Source organism: Myotis nattereri (assembly GCF_964212035.1).
Source record: "Myotis nattereri genome assembly, chromosome: 3".
In the NCBI taxonomy this organism is placed as follows: domain Eukaryota; kingdom Metazoa; phylum Chordata; class Mammalia; order Chiroptera; family Vespertilionidae; genus Myotis; species Myotis nattereri.
Genome location: NC_138077.1, coordinates 216467986 through 216488192, shown reverse-complemented (window position 1 = coordinate 216488192; position 20207 = coordinate 216467986). Strand labels below are relative to the sequence as shown.

Below are 20207 nucleotides of genomic sequence, written 5' to 3'. Positions count from 1 at the left end.
GAGAAATACCAATGTGAGAGACACACATAATGACTGGTGGCCTCCTGCATAAGCCCAGACCAAGGTCCAGGCCAGGGAGGAGGATCCTGCAACCAAGGAACTCGCGCTTGACGAGAATTGAACTCAGGACCCTTCAGTCTGCAGGCCGACACTCTATCAACTGAACTACACTGGTTAGGGCCCAACTATGTCTTATTCTCTTCCCAGTATCCTTCATTCTCAATGTTCTATAAAAGAAAGGGCCTTAAGGCATGGGTTCTAGTCTTCGATTCAAAACCCACATTGGCCATTTCTTTTTCCTCTAATATTCATACTTCCCAGGTATTTCCAAGAGTTGTTGAAGTGTTCATTAAAGTCATGTATATCATAAACCCTACATAATTAAATAAATGTATGCTACCTTTTAATATATGACTTTCACACTGAAGGCAAAGTCCAGGGCGCCATTAAGTAATGAGTCCAGTTTGAAGGAATTGTCAGGAACAGCAAATTTGTTGACCACAAGTGGCTCAGAGCAGACCCAGAAACCAGTGCCCCCTCCTGGAGAAGCAAGTACCTCCGGACAGCACCCTAGATCAAAATTGGGTAAGTTCAATAATTTGGAGATTTCAGTTCCACTAATTCCTCTAGAAAGGCTGGTCAGTATAGCCTAGGTATGTGGGGTGGACTTTCAACAGGCCTGGATTTGAAACTGGAGTTAGCACTGAAGCTTTGAGCTAATCTTACAAACTCTCTGAGCTCCTGAATGCTAATGTATATAGTGAACATAAGGAAACATGGGACACATATAGTTTGAAAGCATTACATTAAATCTCAAACAATTGACACATGCAAGTTGTCCAATAAATCCATCTGTGATAATAGCAACCATATTCTCTTGGTGTTGTGTGCCCAGATCTTTACTCAGTGCCTAACACATAATGTGCCCTCAATACATACTTTATGAATGACCAAAGCTTGGAAGGTTGAACCTGATAATGGGATCATCTAGAAACTAAATTTGAATCAGCCATCGGTAGTCAGTGTGGCGTACTAGTCTTTTAGTTAATGGAGGAAAATACCAGATACTATAAAGAACAGGTGATCATTTGATGGGAAGACATTGTGTGTTTTCTGACAAGACAGGGACTCATGTTCCAGACCCCCTTCGTTCACCAGCTCTTCTCTCATGTAGACCTCAGGAGAAAGGAGATCGAAGTGAAGATGTATAGCCTACGAGAGAGAAAGGGCCATGTCTACCAAGAGATCAGCGAGCCCCAGGACGATGACTACCTCTGTAAGCTCACCCTCACCAAGGAGCATGTTATGTCCTTGATGCAATAATTTCACCTGGTCTTTGGGTGCCCAAATCATTCCCTTCCTCTCGTGACCGGGAATATAGGATTGAGGCTCACTGATGGGAGCTCTTTCTGAAGCTCTTCGTGTGCAGGAACATGCACTGCACCCTGACTAATCCCTGTTGCTCTTGCCTCCAGATTGTGAGAAGTGTCAGAACTTCTTCATTGACAGCTGTGCTGTGCACGGGCCTCCTACGTTTGTAAAAGACAGTGCCGTGGACAAGGGGCATGCCAACCGCTCAGCCCTCACTCTGCCCCCTGGGTTGAGAATCGGACCATCAGGCATCCCTGAGGCTGGGCTTGGAGTGTGGAATGAGGAATGCGATCTGCCGGTGGGCCTGCACTTTGGCCCTTATGAGGGTCAGATCACAGAAGATGAAGCCACAGCCAACAGCGGCTACTCATGGCTGGTGAGAACTTTACCTCTTCCCTGTCCTCTGGCTTCCCGTCCCTCCTGTGGCTTGGTTGGCCCCACCTTCTACATGCTAGGACATGGATGGGGACCATATGGTTAGTTAGCTCTGTGTACTGGGCGGACTTTGCATGAACATGGAGCTCCTCTCTAAGGATCAGAGGGTAAATGGGAGCAAAGTGGTACAGACTCCTCCCTTGTGGGGCTCCTGCTTAGTGGACAAATCGACTCTGACGTGTAGATGATGAGTAAGAAAAATATCCTGTGATCACCATTGGCAGTTGAATCACCATGCAGGCTGAAAGAGATTTGATGACAATAGAGTAAAGTAATTTTCCTATTATACACACACACACACACACACACACACACACACACACACACACGGACTTTAACCTCTTTTCCTGAAATGCAGATCACCAAAGGGAGAAACTGCTATGAGTATGTGGACGGAAAGGATACATCTCAGGCCAACTGGATGAGGTAAGGTCACTAGGCTTCTAGGTGCCAGAGGGGACACTCATGCCTCACAACCCACATGTCTGTCCTTCCCATCATGCCTCCCTAATGGTCTCCCTCAGTCCTCTGTTCCCCTTTTTTCTCCATACAGTGATCTTGAACATCAAGAGACATTTAGGAAAAGAGGTGGTAAAAGTACAGCATATGTCCTCAAAATACAAGTCTCCAGTTTGGGCACTGACTGGGAAAACCTTGAGGACCCTGGATTGCTCTGTGATTTATCTAACGGACATTAGTTAAAGACCTACTATGTTCAAGTTAGAGGAAGGAATTCATTACTTACACAGATCACACAATCCATGACCCTAGGGAGGACTTACTGCAGATGGACATGAAAAATTTTATTTCATTAATATTTAACTATAGTTTTCCTATTTTTCAGTAAGTGCCCAGTGCCCAGATAGCCTTAATCCAAGGATAGTCTAAACCTGTGAGGGCAGCACATCATCCCAGCCTCAGTTCTAACTACAACTGGGTGCTGGAGCCGGCAGAGTAATAGTGCTCATGGCCCTTTCCTGAGGGGCTCTCTTGTATCAGGGGAGACAGATTATGAATAAACTACTATTGTTCTGTGTTATTTTTCTAACACAGAGAGACCTCCACGTTTCTGAGGGAACCTGGGGGAGGCAACTGAATGATGCCTTCAATAAAGTGTGGGGAGACTCGAGAAAGGCCTTTGAAGAGAAGGTAGACTTGGGCTGAGTGTTGAATGATGTGAGCTGATCGGAAGCAGAGTGCTAGATCAAGCCCTGAGTTCTGCGGTGTGACAGAGAACCTGATTTAGAGCTTAGAGAAGCTAGAGGACACCGGGTTTGATGGGGAAGTCTGGAATGAGGCTTTGGGAATGACATTAGGCAGGATGAGCACTGTGAGCAGGACTTAGAGACAGGAATTCACATGACCTTGTGACAGAGGCTCGGACATTGAACAGAAGTTTCCCCAGGAGCATGGGGGTGGGTGCCATCAGTGCTGAGGGCCTTACGCGTCAGTGAGGAGCTGGACACGATATGATAGGTAGTGGAAGCTCATCGCCTGTGGTTTTCTTTCCTTTCATCTGCCTCAACGCCAGGTACGTGAACTGCGCCCGGGATGACGAAGAGCAGAACCTGGTGGCCTTTCAATATCACAGGCAGATTTTCTACCGAACCTGCCGGGTCGTGAGGACGGGCTGTGAGCTGCTGGTCTGGTATGGAGAAGAGTATGGCCAAGAGCTGGGCATCAAGTGGGGCAGCAAGTGGAAGACAGAGCTTGTGGCCGGGAGAGGTGGGCACCACTCTTCTTCAACATGGAAAGAAAGAATTCTTAGAAGTTTTCATGCTCCAACTCTCAAGTAGAGTAAAATCCACTCTAGAGTCAGCAAAGCTTCAAATCAGATGCTTCAGAAATGGATGGCTCATCACATAGGTCTTTGATTCTTAGGAACAATTTTAATATTTTTATTTTTGTTCTAATTTTTAAAAATATGCTTTTATTGGTTTTAGAGACAGAGACAAACGGAGAGGGAGAGAAATATCAATCTGCTGCCTCCTGCATGCCCCCTACTGGGGATCAAGTCCACCACCCAGACATGTGCCCTGACCAGGAATCAAACTGGCTACCTCTGGGTGAACGGGACAATGCTCAACCAACTGAGCCACACTGGCCAGGGCCAATTTGTGTTCCATTTTTAAAAATACTTCATGCACAAAATGCACAGCCTCATATAGTGCTGAAAGGGTTAGAGGCAAAAAAAGAAGTTTTTAGGCACTTACCAGCTCTCTCACCTAGGTGATTGTTTGGGGGGGGGGGTGTTAAACACTTTTAGCTGTTTCTTCTTCATTTACTCCATATTTCTAAATGAAATGTGTGTGTTAACATGCATTCATTCATTATTTCAGTGACTTGTCATGTGAATTCCTACTCGGTGCCACATAGGTTTTCCGTGAGCCGGAAATACAGATTAACACGATGTCAGAATCACTGCTCCTGAGCAGCTGGCTGGTGAAGGAGGGAAGCCCCAGCAGACACATGTGCATGTGCTTAATATTACACAGTGATTAGCGCTTCGGAGAAAATGGGCCCAGGACAAGTGCCTAGGGATCAGTGTGAGGGGAGGGTGGGTGTGTCGGATTCTGAAGGTCATGGAAGGGCTTTCTCAGGAGATAACATTTACAAAAGCTGTGGCACAGGGTCCCAGGCAGAGGGAGCGGCTGGTGCAGGGAAGGAAAGAGGTGGGGTGTTGAGCTGGCTGAGGGCTACTCCCGTCTCAGCCTCGGTACAGAGGGTGAGAACGGAGGTTGGACAGATGCCTAGCAGCCTGGAAATACAGCGCCTATGATCCAAGCTGAGATACTGGGGACTTCCTTGAGTGAGACGGGACAATTGGGCAGTTTTCAGCTGCAGAGTGGCATGTTCTAAAATTATGCTTTGTGAATTTTTTTGGAAAATAAACTTCAGTGGGGAATCCCCTCCGAGATTATTTCAACTCCAAGTGAGAGAGGAAGGCGGACTGGCTGGGGAGGGACGGGAGTCAGGAGTGTAAGAAGCAGGGTTGGGGAAATATTTTTGTTGTTGTTATTAATCCTCACCAGAGGATATTTTTCCAATGATTTTTTTTAAGAGAGAGTAGAAGGGAGGTAGAGAGACAGAGAGAGAAAGACATCAATAGCTTGTCTCCCACACACACCCCAACCAGGGCTGGGGATTGAGCTTGCAACCAAGGTACGTGCCCTTGACTAGAATCGAACCCAGGACCCTGGAGTCCCCAAGGCAACGCTCTATCTACTGAGCCAAAATGGCTAGGGCATGGTTGGGGAGATATTTTGAAACAGGACTTTGTAGTGTATTTGAAGTAGGCTAACACTGAAAGAAATCAAGTAGGAATACTATGAGAGGAAAGACATATTTCCATTTTATGATTTGTGGAAAACTGAGAGAGAAGCAATTGCTAGTTGGGGCCTATGGTTTCTCTATTTTTAACTATTTTTAGTGATTTGAGAGAGAGAGGAAGGGAAACGAAGAGAGAGATAGAAATATCAACATGGATCAGTTGCCTCCTGCTGGGATAGAGCACAAAACCTGGGCATGTGCCCTGACCAGGAATCAAACTGGTGACGTCCTGGTTCATGGGTTGATGCTCAACCACTGAGCTACCTGGCCAGGCCTGTGGTTTTCTCTTTAACATGACTTAGAAGATACATGTATATGGAAAGGTCACTATATTCCAACCCATGTAAGGAGTGAAATGGCTTCTGATGGTCCTTGGTCTGTAAGACCTTTTTTCTTTTCAATCCTCACCCAAGGATATTTTTCCATTGATTTTTAGAGAGAATGGAAGAGGGAGGGAAAGACAGAGAGAAATATCGATGTGAGAGAAACACATCAACTGGCTGCCTCCTACACACGCCCTGACCAGGGCCCAGGCCGGGGAGAAGCCTGCAACCAAGGCACATGTCCTTGATGGGAATCGAACCCAGGACCTTTCAGTCCACAGGCTGGGTCTCTATCCACTGATCCACACTGGCCAGGGCTGTAGAAAAGACTTTTGATATGGGGTCTCTGGATTTCTGAAGAAGAGTAGTGCAGACAAAGAAGAAGAAAAGTAGACTGTGAAGGAACACTTTGTGGGAGGCAGAGCTTGCACTGTCAACACAGAATGATTCCGGGGACGGGTCTTCCCAGGAGACAGAGCGTACGGCACAGGCAGCCTTGCCCACACCTGCCCTGACCAAAACTTTCTCCTTCAGCAGAACCAAAGCCAGAGATCCACCCATGTCCCTCCTGCTCTGTGGCCTTCTCCAGTCAGACATTCCTCAGCCAACATGTGAAACGCAATCACCCCTCTGAGATTCTGCCAGGAGCATCTGCAGGAAAACACCTCCAGTCAGAGGAACCCGGCCCAGAGCGTCAGAATCAGCAGCAGCAGCAACAGACTGGTCCACATGGCTGGAATGACAAAGCTGAAGGTCAAGAGGTCAAAGGAACGTCCAAACCTTTGTTTAAAATGATCAGGCACAGGGGAACTTCAAGGGCCTCTTTCAAGCCTCCCAACGGACAAGCAGGGAGCTCCAGTGAGCATGAGAGAATAATGGAGGAAGAGCCCAGCACAGGCCAGGACGTGAATCCAAAGAACACTGGCAAATTATCTGTGGGAGTAAGAATGTCAAAAACTGTAACAATCAAGTATGGAGGGTGTGGGCAAGGCTTCAATGATAAGTCACATATCGACACACACCAGAGGACACACTCAGGGGAGAAGCCCTATGTGTGCAGGGAGTGTGGTCGAGGCTTTACACATAAGTCACATCTCATCAGACACCAGAGGACACACTCAGGGGAGAAGCCCTATGTATGCAGGGAGTGTGGGCGAGGCTTTACACGTAAGTCACATATCAACACACACCAGAGGACACACTCAGGGGAGAAGCCCTATGTGTGCAGGGAGTGTGGGCGAGGCTTTACACAGATGTCACATCTCATCAGACACCAGAGGACACACTCAGGGGAGCAGCCCTATGTGTGCAGGGAGTGTGGGCGAGGCTTTACAGATAAGTCCAATCTCATCACACACCAGAGGACACACTCAGGGGAGAAGCCCTATGTGTGCAGGGAGTGTGGGCGAGGCTTTACAGATAAGTCCAATCTCATCACACACCAGAGGACACACTCAGGGGAGAAGCCCTATGTGTGCAGGGAGTGTGGGCGAGGCTTTACAACGAAGTTCAATCTCATCACACACCAGAGGACACACTCAGGGGAGAAGCCCTATGTGTGCAGGGAGTGTGGGCGAGGCTTTACAGATAAGTCCAATCTCATCAGACACCAGAGGACACACTCAGGAGAGAAGCCTGGTGTTTGCAGGGAGGGTGAGTAAGTCAATAGCCCTAAATCGCACCTCAGCAGCCACAGGTCAAGTGTAGGCACCACATACCTCATACCCCAGCTCTGAGGGGGCTTCAGAGGAAGCCTGCTGGCCCCTTTCCCTCCCCAAGAGTGTAATTAGTACAGAAGTAACTTGTCAAACATCCTCCACTTTTATGAGGAGAGGCAATAGACAAACAGTTCCTTAAGTGCTATTGGGATGTCAACACCAACGTCCCTCATGATGTTTTTGGCCTTGTTTTAATAAAGTTTGTGTCCAGACAAACCTGAAGCCGACATGCCTCATCCCTCTTATCACTGAAAGCAGAGTTCCAGGCGGGCCTCAGAGAACCCTCAGCCACAGACCTGAACCCGGGAAGGCGGAATCTGGCGTCAGTCCAGTGAGGTTCCTGCCAGGGAGAGGGATTGAGACAGACTCACCAGGAACGGGAATCGCCCCCACCAGCCCCTTGGCTTCTCCTGGCTCCTCCCCTGATTCCTCCGACCGCTGTAGCCTCAGAGGTGAAAGCCAGGGAGGGCGCGTGTGTGTGTGCATGTGTGTGTATTTGTGCGTGCGTGTGTGCACCCCTGCACGCACCTGTGCTGCCTCAGTCTGGGCACTGGTCGCCCTCACCCTTCTTGCTGCCTGTGTAGCGTTGGCATCTCGCCTGGGGCACAGCATGTCTGTCCACAAGGGTTTGAGTCTCAGCTCTGCCCTCACAACAGTGTGACCTAAGACAAGACCCCCAACGTCTCTGCCTCTTTACAATCTATGAAGCGGGAGGGTGACCCAGCCTTTGGAGTGTCATTCAAGGTTGGGTCAACACTGGCGCCTCTGGCTCAGGGTGGCTAGCACGCGTGTCTCTCGGTGAACAGCGTCTGCCAGGCCTTGAGGTGGACAAGGGAGGCAGAGGGTGTGGGGCCCGGGAGCCAGTTCAGAGCTCGAGCAGCCCCACTGTTCTGCGTGGACTCGGCTGCCTGAGCAGGAGGCGTGGGGTCAGGCATGCGCCTCCCCCCGGCCACCCCTTCCCACTGAGCCTGGGCAGGCAGCACTGCGAGTGACCAGGACACAGGCCCTCGCCACCCTGCTGAGAGCTGCTGGGTGCACCTCACCTCACAGTGTGTGCGACGCCCACCTCGCAGCAGCTCCTGGTGCCTGGCCTTGTACATGGGTCCGCGGGTCTAACCCTCCCCTGACCCGTCTGAAATCCTTAACTGCACGTTTCTTACGGGGAGTCTGATAGGCCATGGACCCGCGTGAGCAGAGCAGGCAGGCCGTGTCGGTCATTCCTGGCCACTGGTTCACAGGCAACGTCCACCGAGGCCAGGAGCACCGACCCTCGTGGGCCCACGGGTGGGAGTCCGACGAGGCTCCAGGGAGCAGGTAAGCGTCTGCCTGGGGAGGCGACGGGGCCACAGCAACCAGAGGCCCCGCTTTCCTTACAACAGAGCGGACATCAATGCAGGGAGCGGGCACACGCGGTGAGGGCCCGTCACCCCTCAGCCTGAGGGACCAGCACAGCACCTGTTCCTGGAGGAGAGCTCCTGAAGGGGGCACCAAACCCACGACCTGGGACCATGGCCTTCCCTCTCCCGGCGGCTGGCGTGGCTCAGTGCTTGAGCATCGACCTATGAACCAGGAGGTCAGGGTTCAATTCCTGGTCAGGGCAGAGGCCCGGGTTGTGCGCTTGATCCCCAGTGCGGGGCCTGCAGGAGGCAGATCATCAATGATTCTCTCATTGATGTTTCTCTCTCCCTCTCCCGTCCTCTTGGAAATCAATAAAAACAAAAAGAAAAGACCCTTCCCTTGCCGTGACCAGGCTTGTGAAGAGTCTACATGAACTAGGGGATTTCAATAATAATTATCCATTATTCTTTTCTCTTTTTCATGCTTTTTAAGGAAGGAAGGTGTGTGTCTTCAGTTTTGTTTTCCCTCCCTGTGCAGCCCCCACCCCCAACCCCAGAGAAAACACCGTGAACTGTCCATGTTCTGTGGCCTCCGCGATGGGCAGGGGAGGGCAGATCCTGGTGTCGCTGGGTGAGAAGCTGGGACTGAGATACAGTGGGGAGGGGACCCCACAGCACCAGGTGCTGCTCACTCCCCCCCACCTCTCCAGTGTGGCCATCTGCCCCATGGTGGCCCCCACTCCACCTCTGTCTCCCAGGCCCATGAAGGTCCCTCCTTCACAGCAGGGCTGACCTGTGCTGTGCAAATGGCGTGCGGCTCCCAGACCAAAGTCACAAAAACACACTTTTGCCTCAGCCTTGCTCACAGGGTCTCAGGGCCCCGTGAACAGGGAGCTGGGAGTGTGCACCCCCCCACACCTGGCAGCTGCTGGAGCTGAGTCCCTGTCCTGTCCCGGGGACACCTGCTGCCTCCAGGGCCACTCCAGCTGCACCTGGTGGCTCCTCAGCTCCTGCACCTGGCCCTGTGCTTGCCCTCGATGGGGCCGGCCACAGTCTCGGGGCAGAAAGAACATCAGCCACCCAGGCAACAGGACGGCCTGGCCACTGCCTCCATCACACCCCCCGCTCTGTGACCCCAGCGGCTGCCACGGGTGTTGAGGGCTCCATCTGCTTTCGCTCAGCTCATCTGCCCCCAGGTAAGGGCACGGCCAGCTTGGCTGGGGACCATAGCTGGGCAGGTGACGGGGTCACTCGCCAGAACAGTCAGCCAAGAACCCAGACCAGCTGACCACCCTCCACAGCCGGGTCCGATGAGCCTGGTCTGAAACTTGGCAAACTTGTCTTGACTCCCAGACATGCCCGGCTTCTGGCTGGGAGCGCACTGATCACCTGGGGGCAGCTCCTGCATTGAGTGTCTGCCCCCTGGTGGCCAGTGCGTGTCACAGCGACGGGTCTTTCCACCATTAGGTCGATTTGCATCTTACCGTTTCATTATACAGGATTAACTCTATTTAAAATTCTGCACATTTTCCGTAACATACCTAGTTGAGGTTGTTTCTTATACAGTGGGGCCTTGACTTACGAGTGTCCCGACTAATGAGTCTTTCGAGATACGAGCCATCTCTCCGCTGATTTTTTGCCTTGAGTTGCGAGCTAGAATTCGGGTTACAAGCCAGCTTCAGATACCCCACCGCTAGTTGGCACAGCGAACGTCACAGTGAACGCCACATCAGCCCAGCATCACGTGTCTCACTCGTTCACTTTAATGATTTGACATATGAGTAATTTGAGTTATGAGCTCCGTCACGGAACGAATTACACTCGTAAATCAAGGCCTCACTGTATATGACAATTTTGACATAATTTTCTGAAATTCAAAGGTTTTGGCTATTTCAGACCTCAGGTCTCTGCTGGTGATGTGTAGTTGGTTTTCCAAGAGGTTCTTCTTTTCATGGAGGTAAAAATACCTCAATTATAGCCACTCCTGCTGCCTTACTATTTTCATTTCCTGTGCTAAGCTCATTGTTTTGCATCATATTTCTTCAATTATCTTCTCCACTTCATTTCCACAACATTCGCTTGTCAGAGTACTTCTTAGTAAGGTCCTTCAATGCTAAACCAAATCCTGTTTTCATCTGTGTTTGGAGGTTTTCAAGGTTGAATTCTGTCTTCCCTTGAAAATTGGGTCAATTTTGCTTGGAGATACTTCTTTTGCGCCGTCCTGAGCCACCAGGACCTGCCGAAACCACGAAACATGTTCAGCCCCCGTTGCAGTGAGGGCTGCACCTGGGGGCTGAGAGGGTGGAGGCGGGCAAAGCACGCCTTTCACGCGATGGAGGAGCTCTGTGGTCGTGGGGAAGCGCTAAGACTCGCTGGCAGGGTGACTCCATGCGAGGCAAGCTTCAGAGCGCAGAGCGGACAGCAGGCGCTGGAAGGAGAGGAATGGAACATTCCATGGAAAGGACATTCTGACGGCTACTCCCCTGCCCTCCGGCCTCCACAGGCAGCCCTCGCGCTCTCCCCCTCCCTCCCCTTCCCACCTCGTGGTGCTTTGTCCCCACAGCAAACCTCTGCTCACCGCCAGCACCAAGTGTCCCACCAGGAGGGCACCGCCGCCTCAGGCCTTCCAGGGACCAACTCCAGGCATCCCTGTCTCAGCACCCGCTGCTCATCCACTAGAACACGGGAACACCTTCCCTTGCTGTCTGTAATCTGGTGGCCCATGTGGTGTGTCTGCAGAGTCAGGTCGACACCCCAGAGCACCTGTTTTTAAAATGTGGGGACAGGAGAACAGGCGGGAATGAGGGGAGATCATGAGACTGTCCAGGGGAGAGGCTGGGCTGCAGCCAGTGTACTGAGAGGCAGTTCTGAGGTGGCCACTGAGCCCTGGGGACTGGACTGGATCTCCCAAAGAGCTGGGACCGGAGGCCATGCGTCACAAAGGCTGGAGAGAAGCCACCACGTGCCACAGAGGCCCAGGGAGGAAAACATCTCCAAATCCAGGACGTGGACCTGGTACCAAAAGCCACAGTGGCCACCCTGGCCCGGTGGTTCTGTTGGTTGGAGTGTCATCCTGTGCACCAAAAAGCTGCAAGTTCGATTTCCAGTCAGAGCACATACGGTAGGAAGCAGCCAATCCATGTTTCTCTCCCACATCAATGTTTCTCTCTCTCTCTTCCTCTCAAGAAAAAAAAAAATCAGCCCTCGCTGGTTTGACTCAGTGGATAGAGCATCAGCCTGTGGACTGAAGAGTCCCAGGTTCAATTCCGGGTCAGGACACAGGCCCAAATTGCCTCGGCCAGTTGGAGAATACCACCCTCCTGTGCCCCAACCCTGGTGGGCTGTGTGTCACTGTAAAAAAGGAAAAAAGAGCCAAACCGGTGTGGCTCAGTGGATAGAGCGTAGGCCTGTGGACTGAAGGGTCCCAGGTTCCATTCCGGTCAAGGGCATGTACCTGGTTGCGGGCACATCCCCAGTAGGGGGTGTGCAGGAGGCAGCTGGTCGATGTTTCTCTCTCATCGATGTTTCTAACTCTATCCCTCTCCCTTCCTCTCTGTAAAAAATCAATAAAATACATTTAAAAAATGAAAGAAAGAAAGAAAGAGACCACAGTGCACAGGACAGGAGAGCCATGGGTGAGAAGTGGCAGTGTCTGTCCTCCAGAAACACAATGTCATCTGACACCAGGCCCAAGCCCCCCATCACGCAGGCCAGCTGCCAAGGTCTGTCCTGCATGGCCTGTGGCCTGAGCCACTCGCCCACCAGTCGGCCCCACCTGAGGCGAACTCGGGCTGCCTGCCAACTCCCGTGGGGCCGGCACACAGGGCCTCCTGACGAGGCCGCGGCCCGAGCCGGCCACCTCCTTTCGCGGTGCAGTTCCCGGGGGGGTGAGGGCGCAGTGGACGCCCCGGGACACCCGCAGGCGGCGCTCCCGGGTGGGACCGTTCTCCGTGAGGACTCGCAGGCCAGCAGTGGAGTGGGACAGGGCCTGGGCCGGGTGCTCAGAGCTCAGCGCACCCACACCAGCTTCCTCCGGCCCTGCACCCACCACAGCCTCAGTGAGAGCCAGTTCCGGGCCTGTCGGTCAGGCCTTTCCCTACCTCCCAGGCCATCCCAGAGCCGCTGGCATCTCCATCCTCAGCCTCCTGGGGGGTTCCACAGGGTGGGGGTTCCACACAGGTCTGCAACAGGCGGGCAACATCGGCCTCCGCCACGTCCCCGAGGCCCACGTGGCTGGCTAGTGCCCCGATGCCGCGGCGGACCTGGGGTCGGTGTCGGGCGCCACAGTGCCAGGGGGCACGCACTCGGGCCAGAGCTTCCTCCAGGCTCTGTTCATGGTGGCGGGCTGCAGGTCTGCCCAGGCCTGGGCGATGTTGTCCACGGCCGTCATGACGATATAGCTGCGCCAGAACTCCCGCGCGGAGGGCCGGCCTCCACCAGCCTTCTCCCGGACCAGCTGGCCCAGCGTGCGGCGCAGGTAACGGGCCTTGAAGGCGGCGATGACGCCCTGGCTCATGGGCTGGACCAGGGCCGCCGTGTTCCTGGGCAGGAACTCCACTCGCACGTGGGCGGAGAGGCTGCCCAGGTGGGAGGGTGGCAGGGGGCGCCGTCCAGGAGCAGCAGGGCCCGGTGCGGGAGGCCGTGGCTGGCGCAGGAGCTCTCCACCGCAGGGCGGAAGCAGCCGGTGAGCCAGTCCTGGAAGATGCTGGGTGCCAGCCAGTCCCTGCGGTTCGAGCGCCAGACCACAGGCAGGCCGGCCTTGGAGCAGCCCCTGAGGGCACACGGGTTCTCGGAGGGGATCACCAGCAGCGGCTTCAGCCTGAAGTCGCCAGCTGCGTTGGCCCAGCAGCAGGGTCAGGTGGTCCTTAGGGGCCTTGGGCCCGGGCCTGGCTGCCCCCTCCAGCGCCAGCAGCATGCGCTCGGGCAGCCGCTTCCAGGAAAGGCCCGTCTCGTCCACGTCGAAGACCTGCTGCGGGGAGGAGCAGCCCTCCTCCAGGATGCGGCGCAGCACGGAGGGGTAGCAGGCAGCGGCCTGGGCGTCAGCCACCGCCGGCTCATCCGTGAGCAGCAGGTGGTGGCGTGACTTGAAATGGGCAAACCAGCCATTGCTGGCACCAAAGGTCTCAGCCTGGGCGTCATCGCCCTGCTCCTGCTGCAGCTGGGCGAAGAGCCGCCGCCTGGGCCTGGATGAGCAGCATGCTGACTGGCAGGTGCCGCTGTCTCTGCTCCTCGATCCGCAGGCTCAGCCGGCGCTCCATCTGCCCCATCACCACACCCCGGCAGCAGGTCAGCTGCTTGGCGCTGACGGGCGCCGAGGCCTGAGAATTGGCCCGGATCTTGTCTTTGTTGACACGGATCGAGGCGACTGTGGAGGTGGCCAGCCCCAGAGCCCGGGTGATCTGCGTCAGCTTCTCACCCTCTTCAACCCTGCAAAGCCCCTCCAGCTTCACATGCAGGTGATGGACTTCGGGTCCCGCTGGGCACTGTGGCGGAGGCCAATCCCACCCAGGGGTGCCTTGCCCGACACCTGACGGTGGGGGGTTGTCTTCACTCCGCCTCTGAGCGCCAGGCACCTCGACGAGCTCTGTGCCCCTTGCCCCGCCTCAGTAGCTCCCACTGTGCCCACAACGGCAGCCTCATGACCTCTCTGTAAGAGGGGGACACACAGGCATTAATACATGAGCACATGGGAGTCCCACCACTGCCCAGCTTTCCCACGCACTGACACGGAGCACGGAGCCCTGCTCAGAGGCATGCCTGGCCCTTCTGTCCCCGCTCCCCACTGCTCAGAGGGCTGCACACTCATTTTCAAGCATTTTTGCATGCAGGAGAGCATGTCACTTACTACTTTTAGCTCACGACATCAAAACACAGGTGAGACTTCACTCTTCCCCACCCCCCAAACCTCCTATAACCACACGGGAGCCAAGAGCACCAAGAAACCATCACCACCTCCCAGACACGGACCAGCAGAAGAGCGACCCAGCTCCATGCTTCTCACTCAGACATCGGTCCTCAGTGAGGGACGCGGGACCAGGACATCTCCCGACGACGACATCCACATCCTAACGCAGGGGCCTACGAACAAATAACCACCGCGGTGTGATTGTTTATCCTGAGAGGGGAGGGTGCCCTGGGTGAGCCCAGGGGGCCCTCAATGTGGTCACGGGGTCCTTGTATGAGGCAGGTTTCGCTCAGAAGGCGGGGTGGGCACTGAAGCCCACAGCCTCCAACGGAGCCAGTCCTGCCGGAAGCTTGATTTTCGCCCAGAGGAACCCACTTCAGATTCCCTACCTCCGAGATCTAAGACATTTAGCACTAAGTTAGTAGTGATATGCGACGCAGTCACAGGAAACTCACGCGGAAGGGAAACTCCAATTCCTGCTCCCACCGCTCCCTGGGGGAGAGCCACAGCCTCACCAGCTTCCTGGAGGGCGTCAGGGCCCCTCCTCTCCTTTGCTGAACCCGGACCCGGGCCTTTGCTCCTGTGGCTCCTTTGGCCCAGAGCTGGGGCCCTTCCCTCCTGTCTGTATAGCCTGCTCCCTCTCCTGCAAACCTCTGCCCAACGGTGCCCTCCCCGCCTGCTTCATTGTGCACCTGTCACAGGCGGCCTGCGGACTGCAGCCTGTCTGCCCAGCTCTCTGCTGCGCCCCAGGCCCAGGAATATGCCGGGCACTTTGCAGGCAGCTAGTGGCGTCTGACTGAGTAAGTGATTACGGGAAGTACATTGGTGGGACGGGCTTCCCACCTTATCCCCTTTGCATCCTGAACGCTGTGAGAGTAACGGCCGCCTGGCTGGTCTGGCTCAGTGGACAGAGCGTCAGCCTTCGGAATGAAGGATCCTGGGTTTGATTCCCGTCGGGGGCACATGTCAGGGTTGCAGGCTCGATCCATACTGGGGGGTGGCGGGGGAGGGCGTGCAGCCCATCAATGATTCTCACCATTGTTTCTATCTCGCCTTCCCTCTCTGAAATCAATAAAATAATTTTTTAAAAAAATAGGTAAGAAAGTAGCACCTGATCAAAACAGTGACGCTGGTGGTGAAGGAGTACCACGTGACAATCAGGGACAGAAGCCCATGGGAGTGGCTGTGGCTCCAGGGTCCGTGGCTGCACCTGGCGTGAAGCAGGAGGTACCGTCCACGGGCCCCGGAGCCAAGAGGCCTGGGAGGCTCCGGCGTGGAAGGCGGCCCCTAATTCCGATCCGCCCGCACCCATCCTTCTCTCTCCCGCCACCCAGCCTTCGCTGCTCCATCACAAGTTTAATTTAATTCACCCATCGATCCTTTTATCCTCTCGCTCCCACTCCATGAAGTTCCCAGGCCCGCCGCCCTACGTCTCTCGAGACTACATTTCCCAGAAGGCCGCGGGGCCGCCCCAAGCTCCGATTGGCCCAGTGGCGCGGGTCCGAGGCTGCACGCTCAGCGGCTCCCCCCCTCCCCTTCCCGCGACCGCCCTCACTTCCCGGCAGCGACGCGGGCCGCCTGCTTCAGCTGGGCCGGTGGGGCTGCGGCCCTTCCCCACGTCCTGCCCACAGCACGGCTCCCCGGAGGCGACTGAGCCTAGCCCCCATCTGGTCGTTGGAGGTGGAAGGTTGCCGGGCGACCGCCAGGCTTGGAGGAGACCGCGTAAGGCGCGCCTCCCACGTCGCTCTGGGCGCTCGGGCTGCTGGGAAATGTAGTTCGGTGATGAGGCTGTTGCTGCCCCAGGCTGGCTTCCTTGCAGCCTAACTACTCCTCGCATCTTCCCTGCCGGCTGCTCCGTCCGTCTTCCATCATCCTCCCTATTTCTTTACCTTCCTGCCTCTGTCACACCGTCTTCTCTTCCCCGTCTGCCCCTCATCCCAGAGAACTGGTTCCCTTCAGACAGTCAGCATGTAATTTGTGAAAAAGGTAAAAAGGGGCGCGCTGTTCCCTCCCCCTGCTCCTTCCCCCAGGCTCGTTGCCTTTTCCCTTCTCTCTCCTTAGCTCCAAGGAACCTCCTATTGCTTCTGTGACTTGTTTCCTGACCAAAGGCAGCCCAGCTGGATCACTTCTGCTTCTAACTTTGTCAATAAATTTCGTCTAATACTTTTTTAAATAGGTAAGTGAGCGGTCTCAAAGATAGATTTGCTTCACGTAGCGAACTACGAAGTTGACACAGGCGGCTCCAGGAAAATGGGAGGGAAGGTACAAGCGAGAAGGTTAAAGAACAAAATACTAGCCGAAACCGGTTTGGCTCAGTGGATAGAGCGTCGGCCTGCGGACTGAAGGGTCCCAGGTTCGATTCCGGTCAAGGGCATGTACCTGGGTTGCGGGCATATCCCCAGTAGGAGATGTGCAGAAGGCAGCTGATCGATGTTTCTCTCTCATCGATGTTTCTAACTCTCTATCTCTCTCCCTTCCTCTCTGTAAAAAATCAATAAAATAAAAAAAAAAGAACAAAATACTAAATAAAAACGCAGTGCGGCCCTAGCGGGTTTGGCTCAGTGGATAGAGCATCGGCCTGCGGACTGAAGGGTCCCGGGTTCGATTCTGGTCAAGGGCACAGGCCCGCGTTGGAGGCTCAAACCCCAGTAGGGGGTGTGCAGGAGGCAGCCGATACATGATTCTCTCTCATCGTGGATGTTTCTATCTCTCTCTCCTTTCCTCTGAAATCAATGATAATATCATATATATATATATATATATATATATATATATATATATATATATACACTTTTTAAAAACGCAGTCAGATTAGTGCCGTGGAGGGCAGCGGGCAGCCGGAGTGTGTCGTGTCCTGCTGTGTGCCCTACAGGGTGACACAACTCAAACCCTGGGCTCTCTTTTCTCAGGACAGAAAGCATTTGCATCCTATTCACCTTTGCAACCTAGCAGCTACTTCACAGGGTCTGGACTCGGATCAAAGTGGCGGGAACAGTTGCTTTGCTGAGGGAGTCACACAGGCTCCCGGTCATGTTTGTTCTCTTTGTCAAGTTTTGGGTGAGTCTTCCTCACAGGTCTCCCTCCGACTTTCTCTTTTGTTGCTGTCACCTTCTCTTAGTCTTTGCAAACCTCAGTCCATCTTACTGTGCCTCTGATTTCTGTCTCCTTCTCCCTCTGGTGTCCTCCTGTGTCCCTATCTGTCCCTTGAGCCTCCATGTCTGCTCTTCTGGTCCCTGTGACTCTCCCCCTCTCCCTCCTCTCCCTCCCACCCGTTACTGCTCTCGCTCCCTGTTGCTAATTATTCTGGCCACCGGCCCTGGAGGCCGGAATCCCCGCCCCGCTGGCCTCTCACCACATTCTCTAGGTCTGAGAGAGCAGAGCCCTTTCCCCGCTGTCTTCTGTCTGTTCAGACTGGAGCCTCTCACCTGCAAACTCTGGGTCCCTCCCTGCCCCCCAGTCACTCCTCACTCTCCCCGCCCTCACCCCTCTTACCCAGGCTTTTCTGACGCATAGCCTGGGGGACGAGAAGCCACAAAAAAGGATCCCAGGAGTCACAGGACCGTGGCATCAGTCACTCACCAGCTCTGTCGTGTGTGTGTGTGTGTGTGTGTGTGTGTGTGTGGTCTCTTTTTTTTTGGGGGGGGGGGGGTAGAAATGTGGCGTCGCAGCGCTTCTGAGCCTTACTCAAAAGAGTACACCCTTCACTCTCGCAACCTTCCCTGCAGCTGCCCACCGGTGGGTAACCCATTGAGTGCGTGCTCACCAAGGCACCCGTAAAGTCACAGCAGGGACAAACGGTGTGTGTGTGGGGGGGGGGGGGGGGCGGGGGCTGCGCTGGGACACCGGCTAAATCACCTCGCGCACAAACTGGTGTAGCATACGCTGTTACAGTGGGGCCAGGGTGGCGAGGGGAAGCGCCCTTTGGACGGGTGGTGGTGTTGTGCCCAGATTTCATGATTCCCAAGAACCCACAGGGAGCCAGCGAGTCCGATGCAAAAGCAAAGAGTCATTCATTTCAAACCTAGGTTTGGCTCCCCTGCCACACTCACCGATGCAACGGTAAGCTCCAGTGGCCGAGAGAGAGAAAACCCTGTGTGGAGAGAGGTTTTATAGGGGGTTGGGGTAAGGGGAGGAGAAAGGACTGTGGGCCCTGCCGATTGGCCAGGCGCGAGTCGGTGTCTCATTACACAGGATGTGGTCATAGTGATGGCGTGCACTTCCCTTGACTATCTTCCGGGAAGAAGCTTGCTGAGCACATGGCCAAGTTAAGATGAAGGGCATAGCCCTTACCCTGGGGCAAGGTGGAGGGCATAGCTCTTACCCTGGGGCAAGGTGGAGGGCGTAGTCCTCGCCCTTTCAGTGGAAAGAAAGAGAGGAATTACGTTGAAACCAGCCGAGTGACAAATTAGATCTTGAGTTACAGGGAGTCAAGATGGGTTGGGTACAGGGGAACGCATTGCCAGCTATTCAAAGGCTCTCGTACGTGGAAGCTACATGTTTTGAAATCGTGCCCTAGCAAGCATCCCTGTACAATGGACACATTGACCCACAATGACAAGCATGATGCTGAGGAGCGTGCTCTGCTATGTGTGTTTGCTTGAAGTGTTGTAATGTACCCCGCGAATCACAGAAGGACGCCTCAAGAAGTCGAATTAAAGAGTCACGTTTATTGCAATCCGGGACTATGAGGGGACATTCCCAAATCTCATAGTAGTCATTTGGTCACAGTTCCAGGATTATATAGGCAAAAAATCACAAAGGTATTGATTACATCTCAGGGTTTGGAATGAGGCACCTGGCTCCCAAAAAAGCAGATTACAGAAGCAGAATTAAGCATGTTAATTACAGTTTCGGGTCTCGGGGGGTCACTGAATTGACAGAAATACATTATCTAGAGCCCTTGGGTCTCGAACCACTGAGTTGGCAGGATGTCATTATCTAGAGCAGCCGTGGGCAAACTACGGCCTGCTGCCCTTTTGAAATGAATAAAACTAAAAAAACAAAAGACTGTACCCTTTTATGTAATGATGTTTACTTTGAATTTATATTAGTTCACACAAACACTCCATCCATGCTTTTGTTCCGGCCCTCCGGTCCAGTTTAAGAACCCACTGTGGCCCTCGAGTCAAAAAGTTTGCCCACCCCTGATCTAGAGCCATCGAGGCAATTTAGAGTAATTGTGCTGTCCTGGTCTTAGGACCACTGAGTCAACTGGAACGTACCACCTGTGGCCACTAAAACAATTTAGGGTAATTGTGCTGTCCTGTTTCCCAGGTACAGAAGAATGTGCTTCGATAACCAGTAAGATCACAATCAATGGGATAGTCATTCAATCAATAAGGCATTCAATCGAATGGGATGACTTATACAATTTAGAAAATCAAAGTGACCTGTCCATTGTTAAGCCAAACAGCAGGGTTAGAGTTAAACTACAGTTTCTATCTGATGGTTGCGACCATACTTCAGAAGAACAGTTGGTGTTAACAAGGGGGTTGGGGGAATTAACACTGAATTCTCAGAGGTGTTCATGCAACTGCTGAGCACAGGTGGAGATCCTGCTGCCTCTGTGCTGGCCCACCCTTGAGACCGAAAGGGGCAGAGGGATGGCTACTTGCTTTTTGGGAAACAGGCACAAGGGAGGGGGAGACGCCACATGGACCAAACTAGGCAGGATGGCGGGAGGGGGGGTTGTGGAACACTAAACATGCAACTTCATTGGGGCTTCCCTGGGTTAAGTGGATTTGAGGAAACATTGGCGGGGGGAGAGTTGCAACACAACAGACCAGCA

At 53.8% G+C, this 20207-nt stretch overlaps 1 protein-coding gene and 1 pseudogene across 2 annotated transcripts; one reads left to right on the top strand and one right to left on the bottom strand.

Annotated features, from left to right (window-relative positions):
• Nucleotides 1–410: 410 nt before the first annotated feature.
• LOC308515635 (histone-lysine N-methyltransferase PRDM7-like) lies at nt 411–9306 on the top strand (annotated as a pseudogene). The gene is made up of 8 exons: nt 411–585; nt 1175–1276; nt 1476–1747; nt 2165–2232; nt 3338–3531; nt 5997–6212; nt 8352–8491; nt 9273–9306. The product of its transcript is annotated as a histone-lysine N-methyltransferase PRDM7-like (transcript).
• Nucleotides 9307–9983: 677 nt separating this feature from the next.
• Nucleotides 9984–14598, bottom strand: LOC308515979 (jerky protein homolog). Its single transcript, XM_081086695.1, has 4 exons — nt 14467–14598; nt 12615–14161; nt 11093–11277; nt 9984–10942 (listed from the first exon to the last, which is right to left on the bottom strand). Exon 2 carries the CDS (start codon nt 13427–13429, stop codon nt 12752–12754), a length of 678 nt encoding a protein of 225 aa, XP_080942821.1. The 5' UTR covers nt 13430–14161; nt 14467–14598; the 3' UTR covers nt 9984–10942; nt 11093–11277; nt 12615–12751.
• Nucleotides 14599–20207: the final 5609 nt, after the last annotated feature.

Excerpts from the sequence above, each read along its gene's own strand:
- LOC308515979 (XM_081086695.1), bottom strand. The coding sequence starts at position 13,429 with ATGCTGCTGGCGCTGGAGGGGGCAGCCAGGCCCGGGCCCAAGGCCCCT.